The sequence below is a fragment of the Octopus sinensis genome, unplaced genomic scaffold (genome assembly GCF_006345805.1).
Source record: "Octopus sinensis unplaced genomic scaffold, ASM634580v1 Contig10970, whole genome shotgun sequence".
In the NCBI taxonomy this organism is placed as follows: Eukaryota; Metazoa; Mollusca; class Cephalopoda; order Octopoda; family Octopodidae; genus Octopus; species Octopus sinensis.
Window position 1 is genome coordinate 401,965 of NW_021832232.1, and position 23,572 is coordinate 425,536.

Consider the following 23,572-nt stretch of genomic DNA (forward strand, 5'->3'; position numbering starts at 1 on the left):
GGACTTTTTTTTGCAGGCTATGCTAGCATTTGGAACCCAGAAAAAAGAAATATCTCGCCTCGAGAAGAATTATTTAATCTATTTTCAAAGGTATTCAAAATTAGAAAAAAACAAAAAACTTTTTTGTATTGTTAATAACTTATAGGATTCAAAAGCTCATTTGATAAAAATAATTTGAAGGTTTTCATGAGATTATATAAAGTCTTGATTTCTTAACTTCGAAATTTTTAGAAAATTATTAATTTTTAATATTTTATTAAACTTTTTATGTATTTGTTAAAAATTTGAAAATTAATAATATATTGGAGGCAATAACTTTTCTTTTGTTGTGCTGTGTGGGTTGACATTACTTCATAAGATGACAAAACGTAAAATATACACAATTTTATCATCCGAAAGCAACAATGATGAATATTCTGGTAAAATTTTAAAATTAATTATTTAGAATTAATCCAAAGCAGAGCTAAGATAGAGAGACTAAATCGAAGATGCTCCAAACAGAAAAGAATAATATCCAGTCTTATTAAAGACAAAGAGGAACTACTCAAACAAATATGTGAATTTGAGACCAGAAATGAGGTTATTAGGATTTTGGTTGCTTAAAATTTAGGACTTTTTTTTGCAGGCTATGCTAGCATTTGGAACCCAGAAAAAAGAAATATCTCGCCTCGAGAAGAATTATTTAATCTATTTTCAAAGGTATTCAAAACCTCAGTCAACTTTAGCCAAAAATTTAATCTAAATCTCCACAAAATACACCAAGATACAAATGATTCAGATTCCGACAACCAAAGTGATTCTTTTAGTTATAAATTGTAGTTATAAATGAAAAGAAGGAGAAAGATCTGTTTCAAACGAGTCAAAAGAAGTGGAAACAGACGACAAAGAAGCTGAAATTATGAATTTACCACTTTCGAAAGAAATTGACGACAAAAAATCGCCAGTTCAACAACAAACTAAAAAGAAAACAGAAAAGGTAAACATCCACACATATTTATATCTAGAAAGTACCGAAAACATCTACTCGGATTCCAAAGGTATTATTATTAGATATTTATATTATTTTTTCCTATTCATTTTTATGTTTATAGAAAAAAACGACACTCAAAACATCAGTATTTGAGGTTATATTATTTTTAGCCTAAGAAACCTTCCCCTGCTAGTGATTCTTACAATGTCAGTATTCCTCACATTTCAAATGTTGTCTAAATTATTGGTTATTTTAGGAAAAACTTGGCAAGTCTTTAAAACAGTCTGAATCTAGTACATTGGTTTTTTCACCAGTAAAAACACGGAATCAGAGGAGAAAGATTTTGGCCAGTGATCTTTCTTCCGTTTCTGAACGTTCAATTTCACCAAAACCCAAACAACGGACGCTCAAAAATTCCTGTTCAATGAAAGTTACAGCAAATAACAATAAAACGACAAAAAGTGTGAAAACGACCTCAAAAAAGAGTAAGAAGTCGACGATAAAAATACCATCGCCGACTCAAAGTGTCGACGAGACAAGTGTTGGTTCAAAAACAGCGAAATCACCCGAAATTACACCAGAAAGTGCAGCCGATACGATTAGTAAGGACATGGATGAAAATGCAGTTAATTTAGCATCTCCCTTGCTATTTAAAGACCAGTCCACTATTAAATTGAACTCGCAGGATACACAGGTCATTTGGAGTGATCATTCTAGAATGCTGTCCCCTCAGCGGATATTGCCACTACTCCTGAATCAAAAAACGTTACATCGTTGGAAAGATCTTCCGGCCATGGTGTCACTTCAGCGGATATTACCACTTCTGAATCAAAAAACGTTACATCGTTGGAAAGATCTTCTGACCATGGTGTCCCCTCAGTGGTTATTATCACTCCTGAATCAAAAAATGTTACATCTTCGGAAAGAATTTCCGACCAAAGTGACTTGAGTGAATGTAAATCACACAATTCAACTGTAAAAATCACTTCTACATATAATGTAAATTTGCCGGAAAAGAAATCATTCGTGGAACAAGTGGCAGATTCGATTGTGGATTCAGAACAGTTTATTTCATCAGGGAAAACTAACTATGGCACGACGGAATCCCCACCTTCTGTTATAGAAAAGCCTTTTTTGATGAAATCAGGATTATCATTCTCTAAGGACATGCTTGAGTCTACTCGTGTGGATATGTGGCCTCAAAAGAAAAAGAGTTCTTTGAGCAAAGCAGATTCAAGTGTAAATACATCTCAGTCTAAAAGATCAAAATCTGATTTGAATAAAAGTTCGTCTCGTTCCACGAAAACGGGAGATTTCACTTTTAAAAGCCGCCCTGTTTTAAAAGAAAGTTCAAACTTGACTATCCCTATCAAAAAATATCCGACTGAAGTCCCTTATAAGGCTAAACATGTGAAGGAGGAAGTCCCGATTGAAATAAAAGTTCCAAAATCTTCAACAGAACCATCGAGTTTATCTCAGATCCCTTCCAAGTTTTCGTCAACAAAAAGAGAATCAAATTCATCTGAATTATTTGGGAAGTTGGAGAGTTCTTCTATTGAGGATGATTTGATATCTTTTCGTAAAAAAGTTTCGAAAAATGACTCTGTTCTCAGGGTTGCCCCGACAAGTTCGGATTATTCTTCGTATTTTTTTGACTGAAATTTTTATAGAATTCTGAGTTCCAAAGTGAGAGGTTCGTCAAACATAGCTGAGACTAAAAATTTTCCTACAATTGAGAGAGCTCCGTTTGCAGCACCAGTTTTAAAGGTTTCTTGTGGTTTTATTAGTTTAGGCAAGTAATCCCTGTCGTACTCGAGTTGTGAAACGGGATAATAATGCTCGAACTCGTATAGTAAAGAAACGAGAAATGAAGGATTCGATAACGTTCGCGAAAAGAAAAGATTAATCTAATGTTTCCTTTGTTTTATGAGTTGATTCTGGTTATTATTTTTAATATCTTTTCCTGTATTTATGTGAAAAATCAGCAAAAGATTCAACTTATGTTAAATATGTGAGAGAAAGGAATCCAACATTATCAATTATTTATTTCTGAAAATTAAATCTTTTAGTATCTCACTAAGTAATCCCAAGATTGAGGAAACGCCCTAAAATTTACTTTTTTGATAAGGAAATTATTGAAAGCTTCAAAGGTGTTTTATTTATTTATTAACTCCAAGGTCACCAAGAAAGATAGGTCAGAACTAATTAGGTGATCCCGGCCTCCAACAACAGCCGGACTTTCCTTGCATGATCTTCTGATGACCCAACCGTAACCCGGAAACGCCTTCTCTTCCTTCTGCAGAGGAACTCAATGGAGTGCATTTCTTTATAACCGACCGAAATTCCTCTGCATGGGCCACCTTTTCCTTAAATGGGTTTCCCAGTTCCTTGCAGAAACGTAGGAAACCCTGTCCACTTGAATGGTCAGTGTGGAGCATAATCTTCCTTCTGAGTGAGTTCGAACGTTTCGTTCGAACCAAGCAATTGAAAAGCTCCAGGATGGTCTCCAATGAATAGCTTCCGGTCAATACTTGAATCTTCTATCAGTATTGAAGAGGGTGAATTGGGATTTAGATGCAGACACACACAACATATTTGCAGATAGCCAATCACATACACGGTTGAGGTGTGACTGGACCATTGCAACATCCACAGAAGGAGATTTATCTCTTGCAGCGATAATCAGGTCGTCCGCATAAGAAAATAATGTCTGGGTCATTAGTGATAGGTAGGTCATGTAGAAATACGTTAAAAGAAGGAAAGATAAAGGGGAGCCTTGTGGGACACCATTTGGTAGTAGTCTTGATCTTGAAGTAGTATTGTCAATACGGACCCTTCCGCGTCGGCCAGTTAAGAAATTTTCCAACCACAGTTTGATGTTCGGATGTAAGTTCAAATCAAATATCTTCCGCGTTAGGAGTTTCCTCGGGACAGAATCAAAGGCCTTTTGTATATCGATGGATACTAAGGCCGTCCGTAGGTGTGTTCCCATGTTGAAACCGTCAGTAATAAACTGGGAGACAGAACACAAATGGGTCATTGTAGAACGGCCTGGTCTGAAACCGTGCTGAAATTCTGGCAGTTGTAGAACAGGAGAGATTCGCGTTAATACAAGCTTTTCCAATACTTTCGATAAGATACAAGTTATTGAGATTGGGCGGGGAAACGCCCTAAAATTTACTTTTTTGATAAGGAAATTATTGAAAGCTTCAAAGGTGTTTTCTTTGAAGAACAATAAAGTTTAAATAGCATTTGAGGCATAGTTTATATTTGATATTTAACAGTCTAAGACAGCGGTTCTCAACCGTAATCCTCAGAAAATTTTCAGTGGTCTCGGGGAATTTTGAAAAAAATAAAAATATATTAAAACTAGAAAAGTTAATTAAACCAGCGGCTCTGAAAATTGCTCTAATCATAATCAAACACCTGGAAAATTTCAAGACAAAATTTTATGATTATATTTTCCTGTTGAAGATCCAATTCCAATCTGGATTTTAACCTTTCTCGATTTCATTTAAAGAATATCAGGAACTCAATTTTCACCAGAGCTTGATTGAACTTCCATGTAATCTCACCGAAATACTACTAAATTGTCTTTTATTTTGACAATTTTCATGTTATTTTTATATAATAAATAGTCGAACATGTCTAAACCTGCCCCTGACGAAGCCACAAATTGTGAGCTCGTAGCAAAAAATCCATTTCATTTAAGGTGGTCCCCACGAAATTTTATAGTGCAAAAGTGGTCCCCAGTCTAAAAAAAAGTTGAGAACTGCTGGTCTAAAACGATCCTAGTAAGTTACGCAAACAAAAAATTATTTGAAAATGTAATAAGATTTAATCAAGATTTCCTCCGATTCTCTAAATACGCTTTTCTCCACGCACAAATGGCTTCCCTTAAATCGTCAACTAAGGAAAAATAGCAATAAAATGTAAACCAGGTACAAGATCACTCTCTTGAAGAGGCAGTCGGGAAAAAGGATCTTGATTTGTATCCAAAATAATCCTTTCAATCACAGATTTCTCCAAAACATGTCCACTCGGCAGTCTCACAGGATAATCCATTATACTAGAAGTAATAGGGTCAAACATAACAAATGTAAATCAAACCAAGATACTCGTCGGGTACATCTTCCTCGGGAATATCCTCAATAATCATAGTTTCTGACAATTTCTTCATCTCAGAATACATGGAATGCATATCATCCAACAATAATGAGTACATATTATTATCAAAAGACTCGACCATGCTTACTGCCATTCCAAAAATGGAAAGTCCTCTCGAGTCCTATTTAAAACACCACTAAAACCAAAACACAGACCGACATGGCCAGCATAAACTGTTTGCAATGAGTCAACGACACCATCGAACGGCAGATAACAAGAATAAAATTATTCGGATCCCATTTAAAGGTCCCAGGATTAGAAATTTCGAGATCAGATTTATGCGGGCCAACCAGGGCATTCAAAAACGAAAGAAAAGAATTGGCCAAACGATCAAACAACTCTCCTGGTATTAAGAAAAAGAAATATGAAAATGTTTTCCTCAGCAACTTGAAATAACCATGACTCAAATAGGTGACTGACCTCAAAGCAAACCCGATTTGTTCAAGCTCAGGTGTATCCTTCGAGTAAGTAAACACCACCTAACAGATATTTGCCGATTAATGTGGATCTCCCTAATTCGTTTAATCTTGGAAAAGCACTCCTCGACCATATAATTCACGTCGTTAAGCAATGCATGCACATATTTGAGAAATATACGGTCAGAACTATGCACTCAATCACAGACACTACTTTGCACGAACCAACTCCACAGTGGCATCTCTGTAGCCATATTCGTCCCAAACACTCATCAGAAACGTCCCAATATGAAAACGGTTATTGAACTTTTCATAAAACACCGAATCGTTATCCTGCTGCTGCTCAACGTCTGAAATTCACCCTGACTGACAAAAACCGTAGAAAAACTCCAAAAACGAAGGGATCAAATAACCAGGGACGGGATTGTCGGTCTCGAACAGTTCAGACATGATATTTTTATACTCAGTCGTGACCGAAAAGAATTCGGTGATTCGATACGACAAATAAGGGTTATGTGTGAGGACATTTCTGTTACAAAACAAGTAGGCAATCCAATAATAAAGTGGCAATAACTTCTCGCATAACAACCCACGATGTCTTTAATATAAATATTAAAATAAAACACCTCAAAAAAAAAATTGCAGCCGCAACCACGTCGTTGACATACCATTCGGGCAGTGCTGCAAATTCAGGAAAGCAAACGACATTTTCTTTGCTTAAAAGGGAAAACACAATAAATTTACGTGAAATTTTGAAATTTCGACATTTTTTTGAAAAAATAGACGAATCTCTCAAGGAAGCCGGTCAACAATTCGTACAATCTGATGTTGAAAAGTGAAACACATATCGACAAGTTTTTCATTTTCAGTTTCTAAAATAAAAAGTTGAATTTACATGAATTTGGCGCTCGATTGGACTGCCTCGCTGAGAATGCTGAGGATGTGCCGAATAGTTCATAATTTTCGTCCCGTTTTCATCAAATTTGGACTGAAGTGACACAAATCCAAGTCGGAACGCATAAGGAGCCATAAAAAACGCACGTGTTATAAAAGAAGGCTCATTCACAAACTTTTCTGTTGATTCTACGGAATAACCAGACTCAACACACCCGCCAAAAAAGCATCAGCAGTCCGTTGGTCCATGTTGATCGAAACATCGCCGAATGCGTCTCGGAGGAGATCGTACTTCGAAAACGGAAAGGAAAAGTCAACCTAAAGTCCTGATTCAGTCCAAACCTTCAAAATGGGGACTTTGGCAGAAATTGATAAACACACGTGCATAATATTCAACATAAAATCGGACGAAGAGATCTTTGAGGAATCCGACTTTTAAAATAAAAAACAAGAAAAACCTGAATTTTTGAGAGAGATTTGTTATAAATGAGACTGCTCTCCAAAAACCGCAGGGTTTCTTCTCTACTTGTTCGATTACGTAATAAAGTTTCAATTATTTCGAATAAAAAGTCCTAAAACATGAAATATGCAAACTAAACTCGAATAGGGTTTATTTTCGAGTCGCAGTTCTCTGCTAGCAAGAGAGGGGTCATTTGCAAGTCGTGGTCTCTGATGTCGTCGTACTCAACAGCAGGGACTGCAAAAAATGGCCCCAAGTAACTCATCGCTTCAAATTTATTGCCATCTGAAAATTCAGTAGTTCCAAAAAATCCAGGTAATTTCACAATCTATTAATATAATTTATTATGCAATAATTTAATTATTATTTAATAAATATTATAATATTTATTTGAATTTCAAGTCATGTGGTAGTTTAACAAACCTCTTCACAAAACGGCTGAATCCCGGAAGAAGCTTTAAATAAAATCATTCTCTTTAAAGAAATAAAATGTGGATAAGTATCAATGATAGTACTGCACTGTGTCACCCCTGTTCTAACTGTATATAACATATTTCTAAGTATATCACCACCAGGCACGTTATCTAGAAATAAATCCAAATAAAACCTATTACATACTCCACTAATTCTACAAATATATAGTCGATTGTGTTTTGATCATATGTAAAAAAGTAAAACAGCTCATGTCCACTAAACGGGCTAAGAAATATATGTTTTGTCACACCTAACTTTACATTCGATGATAAAACGGCGGTAAGATGGCCCAGGATTATATTTTTGAATTCAGATCCAATTGTTTTGAGTTCTGGGTGATTTATTTGTTTGCAGCGTTTAAAAGAGTCGAAAAGAAATTGATATTTAGAGGTTTCATATTCAAGATACCCGCCACTGATATAAGCATCTTGGTAGGTGTTGTATAGCTGGAATAGTATCAGTCCTTCGAGGTAACTAATTCGAGATATTTCTACATTTTTTAAATAGAATTTAACTATTTTCGACTGATAAATTAAATGGGAAGAATGTTTGTAGCCATTCAAGTTCGGCAGCCTGAAACATCACCTAATGATATTCGTGTTTAATATTTATTTAATTATTAATATATAAAATTTTTAATTTAATTAATATCGAAAAAATATATTTTTTTTATATTTTGTAGTTCTTTTATTCAATTCTTCATTTACATACATCCAATGAAAAAATCTTCAGTATGTAAAACTCTTCCGGAAACAAATGATGTGCCGTGAGCGACGGTAGGAGGCTGACAAATGGGAACTGGGCAAACCAGATATTCATCACCTCTCTTTGGATTCGGAAAGCTGTATTGAAGATTTGGAGGCTAATATTGATCAGCACGGACAGTTCCTTCAGAGCCCTGAGGGACCCCGCGAAGGACTGTTGCGACTTTATTTTAAAACTATTGGTTGGAAAAGAATTTTTAAGAATCTGGGGCCAATTTGAACAACATTATTCCAAGTCCGCTTGACCACCTAATTAAGAAAGATGGAAAAGGCTTCTTAGCCATTCAACAAAACCAACTGTCAAAAGACCATCATATGTCAATTAGCAACTAGAAGCACATCACCCCGATTCAATTCCTCTCGAAAACTGTTCCCCCCGTTCCCCACTTGCGTTGGGTCCAGAGTCCAAAATCTGAATAAGCTGAGAAAGATCTTAAGGATTGTTGGAATCATTTAATTAATTACCCTAATTAACTGTTTGTGATTCTTGGGTTAAATAAAAATTCTTTGTAACTTGTTTATATAGGCACGAGATGTGTGTAATCTGTCTAAGATCCTGAGGTCAGAAAATGTATTTTTCTGCTTTAACGGTTTAAATATAAATATATTTTCTTTTAATTTAACAAAAAAATTAAATATTATAAGTTTTAAATTTATATGTCTAATGCGGATTATAATAATGAGAATTACCCCTACTGCATTGTCTGGACTCCAATCCCTATATTAAGGTAGTTTTAATGGATTAGTGCAGTTGGCTATTCCCTATAATCGGGCACGTGGGAATTTGTAATTCTGTGGGAATAATCAACGACTTTAGTGCCTCGTTTACCATTTCTGTCAATGATATGGCATTTGGAAAGCCGACAAAGTATTTGTTCATTTTTTATTTAAGATTTGTTAAACTTAATCCAGATTTGACGAATGGAGATTTTAGTTGGGATGAAGCCGTAGAAAACGCGTCTGTTTATTACAAATCTCGATCAGTTTTTTTTAATTTGACGTTACTTTGTATAGCACAACCTAATTTTGATAATTGTCACAGTCATGTGGCATATGCACTTAATAAAATGAAGTACAACAACAAGTCAAATTACACAATGTTTCACGTCGAATGTCTGTTATTGAGGTATTCAAGATATGTAAGGTTGACATTTTTATTTTTATGTAGTTTTGTTGGTTTTTTAAAAAGTTGGGGTGGATTTTTTTTCTTGTGGGGCATTATTATTTGTATTATTTTAATCGCCTGATTTTTGATAATTCTAATAGTTTCTTTAATTGATTCAATGAATAACATTTTTCAATAATTCGATAATCTAAATCAGCTGTCTCATTCTTTTCCGCTTTTAGTTTTTATTGCATGATGGTGTAGAGCCTGAGGTTTCCAATGGGGAGGCGCGCCTCCCTAGGGAGGCGTTGACTCTGTCAAGGGAGGCGCGAAAAGTATTTCAGAAACATTTTTTGAGAAAATTATATCTATGTAAAAAACGTGACTATATTCCGATAATAAGAGTTATTAATTTAAAAATTATATTTTTTTTCAAAAATTTATTTAATTTATTAGACAATTAAATAATTTTAACACACATGAATAAATCTTGAGTGGTTGCAAAAGAAAATTCACGAATAATAAAGATTTTGACGATGGTTCAAAAAATCAAAATGATTGGAATATAATCAATACCACTCCAAAGACAAGAAAATACTTTCCATCTTACTTATTGTTAGGATTCACACGTATCTTTGTTGTTCTATGGAAAACCCCTCTGTTTGCTTTGCCTCAAAACACTTGCAGCAGCAGATAGTATGAGGCCATGCAAATTAAGAAGACATTTTGAAACGATGCATTCTGAACATGTCCATAAGTCTGAAGAATTTTTTAAAAGAAAATTAGAAGAGTTTGATAACCAAACGAAATCGTTAAAAAAACTTGTTTCTTCTGTCTCTTCAAATGCTTTACTAGCATCGTACAAAGTTTCTTACAGGATTGCAAATGCAAGAAACCGCACAATATCGGAGAAACTCTAGTTTTGCCAGCAGCTATCGATATGGTTGAAGCAATGTTTGGCGAATCGGTACTTTTGTCGAAGTGGTCGCAGTTTTTTAGAAGATAATTAAAATTAATTAATTTTTTTAGTGAAAAATAGATTATTTAATTTATACCTCTATCAATAATTTAAATGGTTATTAAAATTATTTAAAAATTTATTTAACCAATTAGTCATTTTAGTACGCGGCATCCAAATTCCAGGACTGTAGAAGGAATTTATGTCTTTTACAATCTGTGCAAAAGATTCCTTATAGTTCTGTATTTGTTTTCGCCCATAAATTCTGAAAAAATAACTAACTAAAAAAACCTGCGAAATAAGATCCCAGATGATGTCTTACAGCTCCTCTTTGAGCTTTATTCTTGCATTTTGCACTTCCCCACATTCGTTTCTACTGTCTGGGTGTGCACTCCCGTCGTTGGATCCACAAAGAATTTTCTGAATATATATATTTCCTTACTTTGGTTAACGGTTCGTGTGTGTAGCCGTTTTCAACCAATTGATCAGTTGATACCCTAAATGTTAATCAAATAATGCTAACCTTTCCAGCAGTCACTATAAATAATGCTTCCCACCTCGACATATCGAATTACTAGACTGAGCAGTGTTTCTCTGCTCCTATCCGCGACTGGTTGCAGAAAACACTGTTTGGTGGCTCGACAAATACCACCGAAGACCCACTGTTTTGGTAAAACTCTTCCAGAGTTGTTTTTCCGTTTGGAAAACATACTCTCGTCTACCCCCACAATCATCATACCAGGACCACCTGAAATAACATTAATAATACCAATTTTTGCCGTCAGATCTTTAACAAGTGCGTCCACACAGACTTCACGTAAAAACATAGCCCAATCGACATATGTATGTTCACCCCAATTGTATTCGTGATGAAGCCATTTGAAGGTATGCCTATCGTAACTCCATAAGTATATGTAGGCGATGACATCCTCAAATGGCAATCTACAATTCTCTAACCAGGTATCTAGAATTATTTGAGAGAAATTATACCTTTTTTAATAGAACATTGGACTCTACAACCAACTCTGAGCATTTCCAATTGAGCTTCGGTCCCAAGACTAATTCCATCTGATGTCCCTTCGGACATATACGTGATTTTGAAAGGATATCCACATTTTGCAGAAAATGCACTGCATCCTCCTTACTTATTGGGAGCTGTCGGAATTTGATGTTGCATAAGTCCACAACAGAATTTTCCATGTGACCTATAGTGCCAGTTTATATCAATATTAGGTACATGCTCGCCATAATATTAAAAAAATTAGAAATAAATTAGTAAAAATTTAATAATATTTTAATTATTGATAGAGCGACTTAAATAAAATATAATATATTCCACCTCAAAAATTATTAGATTTTTTAAAAGGCCTACAAAAACTGCGACCACTTCGACAAAGTACCCGGCGACCTATGCAAAACAATTACAGCAAATACCGCTTGCTGATAACACAGTCGCTAGAAGAATTGATGACATATCTGAAGATCTTTGTGATCAGTTGGTTTCTCGACTACGTAACTGTAAATTTGCTATACAATTGATGAGGGAGCTGACATAAATAAAAATGCACATTTAATTGCATATGTCCAGATATGCTGAAGAAAGTACAATAATAGAAGATCTATTATTCTGCAAACCATTTCTGGAAGGAGCACGGCCAATGAAATTTTTAATATAATTGATACTTTTTTTGAAGAAATAACATAGAATGGATCATTGTGTTGGACTTTGTACAGACGGAGCACAGTCAATGTCAGGAAATAAATCTGGTCTTCAAGCTCTTGTAAAAAACAGAGCACCAGAAATTATCTGGACGCAAGTTTTGTTGCCATTTGCTACTTCATATTTATGCGAAACTGGAATTTTCTGCACTAGCTGCAATTAAATCTAAATATCGAACTCGTTTAGTAGTGACTAATGAGCTAAGAGTAGCACTCTCTGCGATGACACCAAGATTTGAAAAACTTTGCGCCAATTGGAAAAAAATTATCTCATTAACTTTTTGTTTTAAAAATTGTTTTTGATAAATAATAATTGTATTATATTATGGAATATAAAGGGAGGCGCAAGATTGTACTTTTTCTCAAAGGGAGGCGCGTAAAAAAAAGCTTGGAAACCTCTGGTGTAGAGCCTGAAAAGTAATTAGAAAGGATCCTTTATAAATTTTTTTTAGTTTTTTGATGGTGGCATTGGAGTGCAAAAGGTCTTCTATTCTACATATTTGTTGAAACATTTCTTTATTAACGATATTTTAAGAAGATTAGGAAAGTTTTAACTTTCATTTTTTCAGAAATAGCTCTGATGTGTTAAATAATTAAGGACATAAATATAGTTTAAACACCTTTTAGCTTATTTATTGAGACTTATGCATGGTATTAGGCTTACATATGAGATTACAGAGGTTATTAAGTTTCAAGAGATGAATAATTAGTGTCGGTTTAAATTAAATGCTCTTCTACATGAAATTAAGATTCCCGTGACATCGGTTGGGTTAATCAATGAGAAAGCAAATTTAATAGAGAAAAAAACGATTAGCATAAAATCAAGAATGATGTTATTTTTATCAATAAAAAATTATATTTTCATTTTAGCGACCGAGATGATGCAAAAGAAAGCTTAAAAATGATAATAAATGTTTTTCTATTTTTTTCTTTAAGAACAGTTGAGATTGTGTTAAAAATAAGAGTTTGTTGACTGAAATGAGCGAATGGTTGTTTTTTCCGTATTGTTATTACTAAATAACTCTTTATAACCAACCGCATGACACCATTGTAGTAAATATTACATAGAATCCTATATTGTGAGTAAAGTTCGTAAATTTCAGATTGAGTTTAATTAGAACTTATATTTTTTATTCTCAAATTAGAATTATGTGAACAACAAAAAAATTAAAATGTCTTTTAAAGGTTAATTAAAAATCAGATAGAAGCATTTTCTGTATTATTTCTTGAGTAAGAAATTGACTTTGTTTGAAGAGTTCTAATCTTTGAAAGAGAATTAGATTTAGACCATTTCACAATTCTTAAAGAGAAAAAAGTGATGGAAATAAACGTTATTGTAAAATATCCAAGCAGACAGATATTTTTCCATTTAAAAATATTTACATCATGAAAGTTGAAATGATGTTGTATAAGCAAGTTCAGAATCTGATATGGGATCGATAAAAAAAATGTAAGACATAAAACAAGTATGATCAGACTATGTATTTTTCTTTTATTTTTTTCGTCGTTTGTTAATGCATAATGAAGCACCAAGGTGGCAGGTTTCACTTCAATTTGTTTTTTTCTGAGCAACCAGATACAGATTAATTCGACAATCATGGATAGATATGGAATGTATATAAATATTGTGTTTAGAATTTGGGGATAAATATTTTTAAAGAAGTTCGTCTTTCCAATACAATTTGGTTTAATCTACAAATTGATCGAATTTTACTAAACTACCATTAATGTGTTTTTATAGAGTATCTTCGTTTCCACTATATGAAAGGAAAAGAATTTTGGCAATATGAGGAAGAATCCCAGTGAATAAATCATTACAATTATTAATTTGGCTGTGAATTTATTAATTGCTGAATATATGTTCATTCTGATTGCAGCAATGTATTGAGCTGTACCAACTACAATTAGCCACAACATTAATGCAAAAATGTATTCTGATATGAAATAACAGTATTTTTGCAATAAAATTGTATTTTTAGAGTCGTTAAAGCCTTTTAATCGTGATAAACATAAGAATACAAATAATTTTAGCGATGATATAAACTCCACCATTAATTGCATGGAGAAATCCCAATCCCAGATAGTGCATCCAAAATTCTTTCTTATGAAATTTAAGAGTTCTCCCAAAAGTTATGAGTGATGTTAGTCCAAAAACCATGTTCATCAAAATAAGATTTATTTGTACATAATTCCAAGCTGCTTCCATGAATTCTCTATAAGCGTCTAAAATAAGCAAATATATGCCTCATAATTAATATTCCTGTATATTAAATAGTTCCAGATTGATAATTAGAAATGATTTGTAAAATTACATTATAATTATGCATCAAAAATTTTATCTACACAAAATGACTTATCCTATCATTCACTAATAAAAGTGTTTTATTAAACAAATCTTTATTCACAACTAAAAAGCTTAAGCTAACTTTTCGTGTATTTTGAAGTAAAAAATCATTTTTTACAAAAAATATATCTTCAATACGAGTAAATCAGTTAATCTTATTGTATTTAATCAAATTAATAAATCAATTTCCCAGACCTACAAAATAAAGATCAAGGCAAGCCTGAAAAGCCTTTACACTTACGGAGGGCTGAACTAGAAAGAATTTTTCAGCTCCTACGAACATTGAAACCCTCTTGCACTAAAATGGACGAAGATATATTGCAATTGCGGAGATCAGGGCTACACGTTCAAGGTGCAATTAGACGGACTCATGTAGGAAAAATCGGGCAAAGATGAGGATATTTTTGAAACTTGTTTAGATCATTGACTTTATTTGTTCCGTTTCTCGTGTTTCATTTGGGGAATAAGGAGAAATAAACTTAATCTCGTTATTTTATCACTTCCACTGTTGCAAAATAGTTCCACATTTGTTGTATTTATCATTGACGAAATCATCTTTGAAATTTACAGATTTCTAAAATAGAATTTACAAAAGTCACCTGTCTGCGGTCGTACGAATCGTGAAAGTCCTTGCATTCATAATGAAACTTGTTGAGTTCAAAATATGCATGTGGAACTTTTTTGGTGTAAGAAATTTGTCTAAACGTGAGTATGCAAATATAAACCAAGTATAAATTCATTTATTATTGGTGAATCGATGACCGCCAAAATCCCACCAATGTTACGACAGTAATGACGGACATCTGAATATTTCTCAGGATATTTTTTCAAGAGAGTAGCATTTTTATCGAGACAGATGTTGTGTTCTGAAATTAAAAACAAAGTATAACCAGGGAATTCGCATAAAAATGCCATTTTCGTTAAACAAGTATTGTCGTTCCATTCCCCATTGGTGTGGTACATGTGAACGCAATTCTCATTTCCGTTATTATTACTTGGTTGTCCTTTGTCCTAGTTAAAAAATTTCTGACAAATAAATAATGCATCACACTTGTTGGTATCCGTAACTGTTTATGAACTGGCCTTCTCTTTTATGTCATTTATTCATATATAAATGTAGTTGTATACCATTGACTTGAAAGTGTTTATTTTAGTAGAAATGAATCACAAGTTGATGAATAAAAGATTATATTTTCAATGTTGGGGAGTTGAATTTGAAATCACTACAGTCAAGCCCCTTTAAACCGATTCCTTTCGAAACCGACAGAACTGTCCGGTATAGAGTGGAGGCCGGTAAATTGAACAAGTCATTAAATTTGCTTATAACAAAAAAATAAAACAGTAAAATTATAGAAATCTGTCAATAAGGATTGGCTCTTATTTAGCTTCAATTCAGCAATTTGTTTATTGTTCAGATAGATCAGTCTGATGACAGAATCAGTGTAAGTAAAGTGGCAGATTTGGTCTAGCATTTTATCTGTGCGTTTTCATTTCTCTATATGTTTTGGCTCTGTTTGCTTATCAAAATCTGAGTCTCTATCATTATCTTCAGAAGCTGAGACTGTTTGGTATTGCGTATTAACCTTTTTCAGGATTGTCGTTTATATCATATATTTTGACTGGAATGTCACACTTATTAGTAGAGCAGAGGGAGATTTTGTTTGATTTCACGTTTAGCAAACATGTGCTAATCCACCAGGTAGCATCTAAGAGAAAATCAGTAGTAGTTTTCTTTAAAGAACTGAATTATTCCACGATCCAGATGTTGTATGATACTCGTAGTATTAGCTGGAATAAATTTGAGTTCCACGTTGAACTATTTTACGTTTGGTAAATGTGATGCTGCATTATCTAAAAACATAAACATTTTTCGTTTTTGCCGCATCATCTGCATGTTCACATCTTGTAACCATTTTGAAAACAATTTCGATGTCATCAAACCTTTGACGTTGGAGCAGTAAATAACGGGATTAACATAATCCTCATTCAAATTAATATTCTTAAAACATCAGGTTTTTGAGACTTGTCAATTACAATTGACTTTAACTTTTCTCTCGTCAAACTGAATGCAAGCATCATAGTAAAACTTTCTTTTGATTTCTTAATCCAATGTAATGACTACCCTTTACTGAGTGTTTTATCAGGGAGGGCACAAAATAATAGTCCGGTTTCGTCGCAGTTAAAGATATCCTTTTGTTGATATCCCTCAATTAGAAAATATACATGTTCCATCCAGTCAGAAACAACATTATTTTAAACATTTGCTTTTTCACCACTGATACAGTACAACTGAATTGAGTAACGGGACTTCCATTTGCATAACCACCCAGTAGAAGCTTGACAATCATTTTCGCCCAGTGCTTTAGCAAACTCTGTAGCTTTTGCGATAATAATTAATCCGGATAAACAAAAGTTTTTGGAGCGTGCTATTTAGAACCACTTCCAAGTGATTTCAAATTTATAATTGTTTTCAAAACGTTTTTTTGCTCAATTTTTGTTGCTATTGAATAATTTCAAATAAATATAAGCCTTTTTAAGTATGTCTGATACAGTGTCCATCCAACTCCATACTTCTTGTTAAGAAATTTTTGTGTCGGCTTTAGTGTTTAGATCGATTCATTTATTATTTGAATTTTCTTTAAAAACAATCCGCATCGTAATCATTTTCTTTGCAAAGCTATCATTTTTTAGGTTAGGTTGGGTTATCCATTTAAGTCGTGTCCGACCCTTAGGAATCCCATAAACCGATTTTCTTCACCCCTCCCAATAATTCGCAATTTTGAGAATCTTTGATGAAGCCAATCACGTGACGTCTTCTACTGTTGATAGCCATCGGCCGACTGGGACTTCGCTTTTTGATTTCCAATCTATAGTCACCATTCCAATTAATTAGGCATCCATAAAAGGCAACATTATTGTAACTTTCTATTTTCTTATTTCCAACTTTTGTTCCATTATTCCATTATTAGGAGTCGTGATTATTTTAATCTTACTGACATTTAGCAGTAAACCAAAGAGTGCGTTCTCTTCTCCGAATTTCAGTCAAGTTTGGACCACAAAGTACGAAAAATCGGTTTTAAGGAATTCGACAGTAAACTAAAATTTTAGCAAAAATCGATGAAATTTTCTTAATAGAATTTATTAACAACATTTTCGAATTAATAATACTTTTCCCCACTGAATAACAAATATCACTAATTAAAAAAATCAACGAAAAATTAAGCAATAGTCGTTTATAAGTATTAGCACCGGCGATCTCATCGGTCACGAAAAAGCATGTTTAGCATAAAAGGTCAAATACCAGGACAATTATCTCCATTTTGTTTTATTGCAAGCGGTCACACAAAATGTCGAGATTCTCTCCATCTTTAAGGCGCTTCTCAATGCTTTTTTGATCATCGTCGAGGAAAATCGGCAATATTGTCTTTGGTGGGCCTTTGAGGCATGGTGTGTTCAAGGAAAAGTGATTGTCCATGGGAAAGTTCTTGGAGGCATCCAAATTCATTTTGAGGATATTACCAAATTTAATTTTTTGTTTGATTAAATATTAATTTTAGTTATTTATAAATTCAAATTAAAACACGTTTTATTAAGTTTCTTTTACTCTCTTGTGGTTATTTATTATAAATTAGATTCCTATGAATAAAGAAATAGTATACATCAGCCATCTTCCTAATGGATTTTTTGAACCACAAATTAAAAAGTTCTTCGAGCAATTTGGAAATATCCGTAGAATGCGCTTATCTCGAAGTAAAAAGGTAAATTTTTTATTCTTTTTTCAGACAGGAAATTCACGAGGCTATGCTTTTGTCGAGTTCACATACGACAAAATTGCTGCAATTGCTGCAAAGTCGATGAATAACTATTTCCTTGCAGATCGGATTTTAAAATGTATAATTTTATAAGTTTTAATTATAGCTCGAACTGTTGAGCTTAATGGCAAATACGAAAACGTGTTCAAGGGCTGTAATAGACGTTTTCTCAAACCAACCTCGATCCGAAGATAATTATGTCTAAAGCTGACAAAAAATCTCCCGAAAATATTAAAAAATCGAAAAATCGGCTTTTAAGGAAAAACAAGAAACGGAACGATCGTATTGCTCAGTCTGGGATTGATTATAGTTTTAATGATGAGCCTAGACTTGTTTAATGGTTTTTTTTAAATAAAAGTGCTGTTTTTTGTACATTTTTGTATTTTAAGAGGTTATTGATTGTGCACTTAGATCGTTGTTGAGGCGTTGTTTTGTGTTGTACTAGTGACGGCAGTTGGATTAATAATTCATTTAAGTAGGCTTGACAACGATTATTTTTATTATTGTTAAATCGCCTGTGGTGTTTTAAAGAATCAGGTTGATTGAATTTCTCTTGGGATTGATAGATAAGAATTAATGGAAGAACATAATATTGTGGTGATGGGAAGTGGGGGAGTTGGAAAAAGTGCTTTGGTTGTTTATTAATTCTAATCTTTCACTACAGACTATGCAGTTTACTCAGGATATTTTTGTCATCAAATATGATCCTACCATAGAAGATTCATACTGTCGTAATAAAGGTAAAAAAGTCTATTTTTAATATTTTTATGTCAAACCATAAAATTTTAGTGATCGATAACAAAGAATGTGCATTGGAAATTCTTGATACGGCTGGGACAGAACAATTTTATAGTGTCTATGAAATGTACATGAGAAAAGGGGATGGGTTCCTTCTTGTCTACTCAGTTTCTGAACCTCAAACATTTGATTGGGCTCAAAACTTATATAAACAGATCCAGGAATATCACGCTCCAAATAAAGTCCCTGCTGTGATTGTTGGAAATAAGTGCGACATGGAATCTTCAAGAAAAGTCTCTACGGCTAATTTATTAACTCTTGGAAAAACTCTTGGAATTCCTGTTTTTGAAACTTCTGCAAAAACTGCAGTGAACGTCGAACGTGTAATTTATTGGAATTATTAATTATTATTAGGCTTTTTGTGAGATAGTTCGTCTCATTAGGTCAAAAAAACGTTCACTAAAATATACATCGAAAAGAAAATGCACAATTATTTGATTTTTTTAATAAATTTGTGAAAAATATTAATTTTAATAGTTTTCCTTAATCTTCTATTTTTTCAATCCCTAGTTTCTTGATAAGTAATTATTTAGCAGATAAGCAGCTATTATATTTGTGAAATAATCCAAAAAATGCGGTTTTACAAATATTTCACGATGTGTACACGTTACACCTTAAAGTATTAAAAAATAATAAATGGACTGCAAAATTTTCTAAAAGTGTGTTAATCGCAGAACTGAATGTTAATTTATGTCTTTTATTAAATATACTTAAAATGACGTAGAGATTATGTATAAGAGGTTTTAGCAATGGTTAAGGATAATCCTTTTAAAATCCATTCAGTTTTTAAGATAAAGAAAATATAAATTAGACCACTTTCTAGTAAATAATTTCATTATCCTCTCCTGTCTGATAAAAATGGATTTCAATTCAGTATACTAAAAAAACCAATATCAATCACATACAATAACAACGAAAATATTAATGATTTTTTTTTCATTGTGAATATTTTGAATAGAAATATTCCCAAATGAACCTAAAATAAATTACTTGACAAGAATAGTTGAAAATATATTCTCGAAAAGATATGCAAAAAATTGTGAGGTTTTCTTTGCTTTTAAAAAAATCTTAATACAAATTTCACAAAACTAGTTTTAATGTTTTTCAAATTAACTAACAATTCAATCACAAAAAAATAGTGAAAAACTTAATTGAAAAATATTTTTTTATTATATTTTCGAATTCAAGTATTCACCACATAATTACTTAGTTAAAAAATAAACGTCATCTTTTCTGCTCTCATCTGATTGAAAGTATTTAAGTGGATTTCTAGATCCAAGAAAATTTTGAAAATCGGAAAAATTATAGAATGATCATTAATGTAGTGAAAATTTCCAGATATTTTGTGGATACCTTCATTATTTTTGATCAAATTTCAAGACCACTATTGAATAAATCTGAAAATAAAATTTGCAGATATTTATATAATTCTTGATACAAACTGACATTGCAAAAATCATTCAATTATATAATGGAATAGATTTGCATTGTAAAATCAATTTTCAGTTAAAAAGAATTATCTATTGTTTGAAAGTATTGAATTCCAAATTATCGAATAAAAATGAGTGTGCTCACCGATTATTCAATAAAACAAATTAAGGTACTTTTGTAGTAGTCTACAGCCATTTTTTAGCGAGTTTCAAAAAAATACTATTTTTTCCAGTGATAATATATGTGTTTTATAATTAATTACTATAAAAAATGAATTATTTAAAAAATGAATTATTTACTAATTTTTTTTAAATATTTAACTCATTTATCCTCCACTTTGGTCTGAGGTGGCCAGCATATTGATATAGCTTCGACAATTTTCTCAAATTCCTGTTTCTTGTGTTCTTGCCTCCAGATAAATTCTGAGAAGTAGCTATTCATATGCCTGCGGACAGTCCCTCTCTGTCTCTTATTGCGCCATTTCGCGCTCCCCCACATTCTATTAACTAATTATTAATTTCAAACCGTTCAATGTGTTGTGTGTGTGCTCCCGTAGTAGAGTCGACAAAGTAGTATCTGTGATTCACAGTTAAATGATGATATCCTGCACTTTCAAGAAATTCCGAAGAATATCCTTTCCAACAGTCCGATATTAAAATAGTTCCTTCTTCAACATTGTTCAATATCGCATTGAGAGAGTCTCCATTGTACGGTCTGGGATCATCTCAAGGAAACAGCTTTTTGTCTCTCGACATATCCCTCCAAATACCCATTGCTTGGGCAATACTCGGCCTTTGTTAAATTGCGTTTTGAGAAATGACTCTCATCTATCTCGACTACCATTCCTTCACCTCCTAATACTATTTAAATATACACTAACCTATTTTCCTTCTTCGACGAGATGTGAGTGATTGTATGCAAATATCACGAAGGTACATCGACCAATCCACAGTCGTATGGCCAGCCCACCCCAAATTGTCTGAACACACTTTGACCGATGATATGTTATTGGCCCACAAGAAAATAAATCTTATGATATCCTCCAAAGGTACTCTGGCTCCCTCTAGCCAAGTTCCTGTACATTTTTACAACGTATTTTATACCGGCTTTCAATCCAGAACTAGTTCTGCACTCTCTTTTGTGACAATACCATACCGGTGGATTGCACATTCTGAGGGACATCGAGTGGCCGCGGCTGCATAACTTGACGATAGGCACTATTCCATTAGTTTGCAGGAATTTTGTGGCTTCGGTAGTGTCTTTTGGTAAATTGAACAGGTTGAGTTCACGTCTCATTTAAATTTATAACACGTTGGATTATTATTTTATTTTATAGTAATTAATTATAAAACACATATATTATCACTGTAAAAAATAGTATTATTTTGAAACTCGCTAGAAAGTGGCTGTAGACTACTACAAAAGTACCCAAATTAATTCTGTTTTCACTCCACAACTGTGTCATTCAAAAATGACTCAAGTCCTCTTATTATTGTTCCGGAAATTTATGGTCTTGAATTATAGTCTAGACATTTTGATTGATCTATTCCAATCATTGTCAATCGTTTTGGCAGAATAAAGAATAAACATGCTTTCATTATATAGACATGCCTTCCAATGTTATTAACGCTTCTGTAGACAAATAGAATAAAACTTAAAGATTGAAGTGATATCTATTTAATAAAAATAAATTGCAGCTGAATCCCCTAGATTGAATTTAAATTAAAAACAAAAAATAAATCAGATAGAAAATTTATATCAGAGAGCATAGATATTCGCCTATTCCAAGATAATAGACAGTTTGAGCAATTCCAAAAAGAGGGGCGATCACCATCGCACGACATGCACCTCCCTTAAACAGAGCTTTGACCCCTTCCTCGACTAAAATCTTCCTAAAAATATTATAAAAAATGAATTAAACTTAAAGCAATCAAAAATCCCCAAATACATTGTACAAGCGTCTCCGGTAGCTCCTTTTATAGTTTGAAGTCTAGTTTTGACAACTTGAATAAATAATTATGATAACCATCAAAGGGCGTGACCATCACTGATGAAGCAAGACCCGAAAGCAAACCAGATGCGAATGAATGGTAAAACGGAGCGGTTTTCGAATCATCTGTGATACCCAATTTATTTAAATTGGCAAATAATGGAAAATATAGACAAGAGAATGACACGTCTCTCAATGCTGTGGCACCCAATCCCCGATATAGTCCTAATAAACCTCGTTGTTTCAGCAATTCTCCCGCCAAGTGTATTGCTCCGCGATTTTGGATATTCCCAGTTCTACCCGCATCCTGGAGTTGAATTTTTAGAAGTTCCATCGGAGTTGTAACAATTATTTGACCACCACCTGCTAACCCACCGGCAAGAACTTCTCTCCAAAAAGGCAAATTTCTTAAAAATTATGTAAAAATAAAACTCATTTTCTGTGGAAAGTAAGTGACGGAAAAAATCATTTCCTACCAATTTGATAGCCTTTTCGGGTGTGATCAATAAAAGATTGACTGCAGACCCTATTTTTAATTACGATTCAAGTTTACCCCGATACATTCCAAAAAATCCTTCTTTTTTGAAGGTTTTGACGCCGCAGTCAAATCTTAATTATTAAAGGTTAAACAAACATATTTTTGTAAATACGATTAGATTCCTTTTGATTTTGGAGCCGAGTTTTAATTAGATCAAGTGGGAACACACAACTGACTCCAATAATTCCGGCGATTCCCCCGTTAATAGTTTTCGGTAATAATTTAAAATTTTCACCCATTTTCATTAAACGAGAAAATATATTAGCGATATAATCTAATCTATAAAAACACGATTATCACGTTGATTTATTCAAAAATATCATATAAATATTAAAAAGTAAATAAATTTTATTAAAACAAAAAATAATTTATATTCCCTTTGGCGGAAAAGTGACTTAAGCTTTGAGATCTGACCCATTTGATGACGAGCTTTTAGATTTTTAACATTAAAAAATATCGGGGGTTAGTGACTCATATTTTTATAAAATATTTAACTACGCTTTAATGACATGACATTTGCGGTTTTTTAATTTTAAGTCATAAAACAAAATTTTCAAATTTTAAGAAAATAATAATTACATCAACTAGAAGTTAACAAAGCCATCCATCAGAAGTGGAGCTCGCCAACATTATCGACGTTGCGTTGCCTCTCAAGATAGCAACAGAGATCAACTGGAGAAGCCACAGGGTCTCACGTATGTCGTGGCTTTTTAATGTGGCTAAGCGTCCAAT

General features: G+C 33.1%; 2 protein-coding genes, 1 long non-coding RNA gene and 1 pseudogene across 3 annotated transcripts; 2 read left to right on the plus strand and 2 right to left on the minus strand.

Moving 5' to 3' along the window:
* Positions 1–7,065: 7,065 nt before the first annotated feature.
* On the minus strand, positions 7,066–7,857 carry LOC118761260. Its single transcript, XR_004997244.1, has 3 exons — positions 7,637–7,857; positions 7,331–7,606; positions 7,066–7,235 (listed from the first exon to the last, which is right to left on the minus strand). It is a non-coding gene; the product is annotated as an uncharacterized LOC118761260 (long non-coding RNA).
* A 945-nt stretch (positions 7,858–8,802) lies between these two features.
* Positions 8,803–9,392, plus strand: LOC115228803 (transmembrane protein 222-like). The gene is given in 3 exon segments (XM_029799290.1): positions 8,803–8,871; positions 8,874–9,128; positions 9,327–9,392. Coding segments are annotated over 3 exon segments (390 nt in total).
* Positions 9,393–18,659: 9,267 nt separating this feature from the next.
* Positions 18,660–19,319, plus strand: LOC115228804 (GTPase HRas-like). Its single transcript, XM_029799291.1, has 4 exons — positions 18,660–18,716; positions 18,748–18,823; positions 18,873–19,204; positions 19,236–19,319. The coding sequence occupies exons 1-4, from the start codon at positions 18,660–18,662 to the stop codon at positions 19,317–19,319; spliced, it is 549 nt and encodes a 182-aa protein (XP_029655151.1).
* A 930-nt stretch (positions 19,320–20,249) lies between these two features.
* Positions 20,250–23,079, minus strand: LOC115228805 (annotated as a pseudogene).
* Between the last annotated feature and the right edge of the window lie 493 nt (positions 23,080–23,572).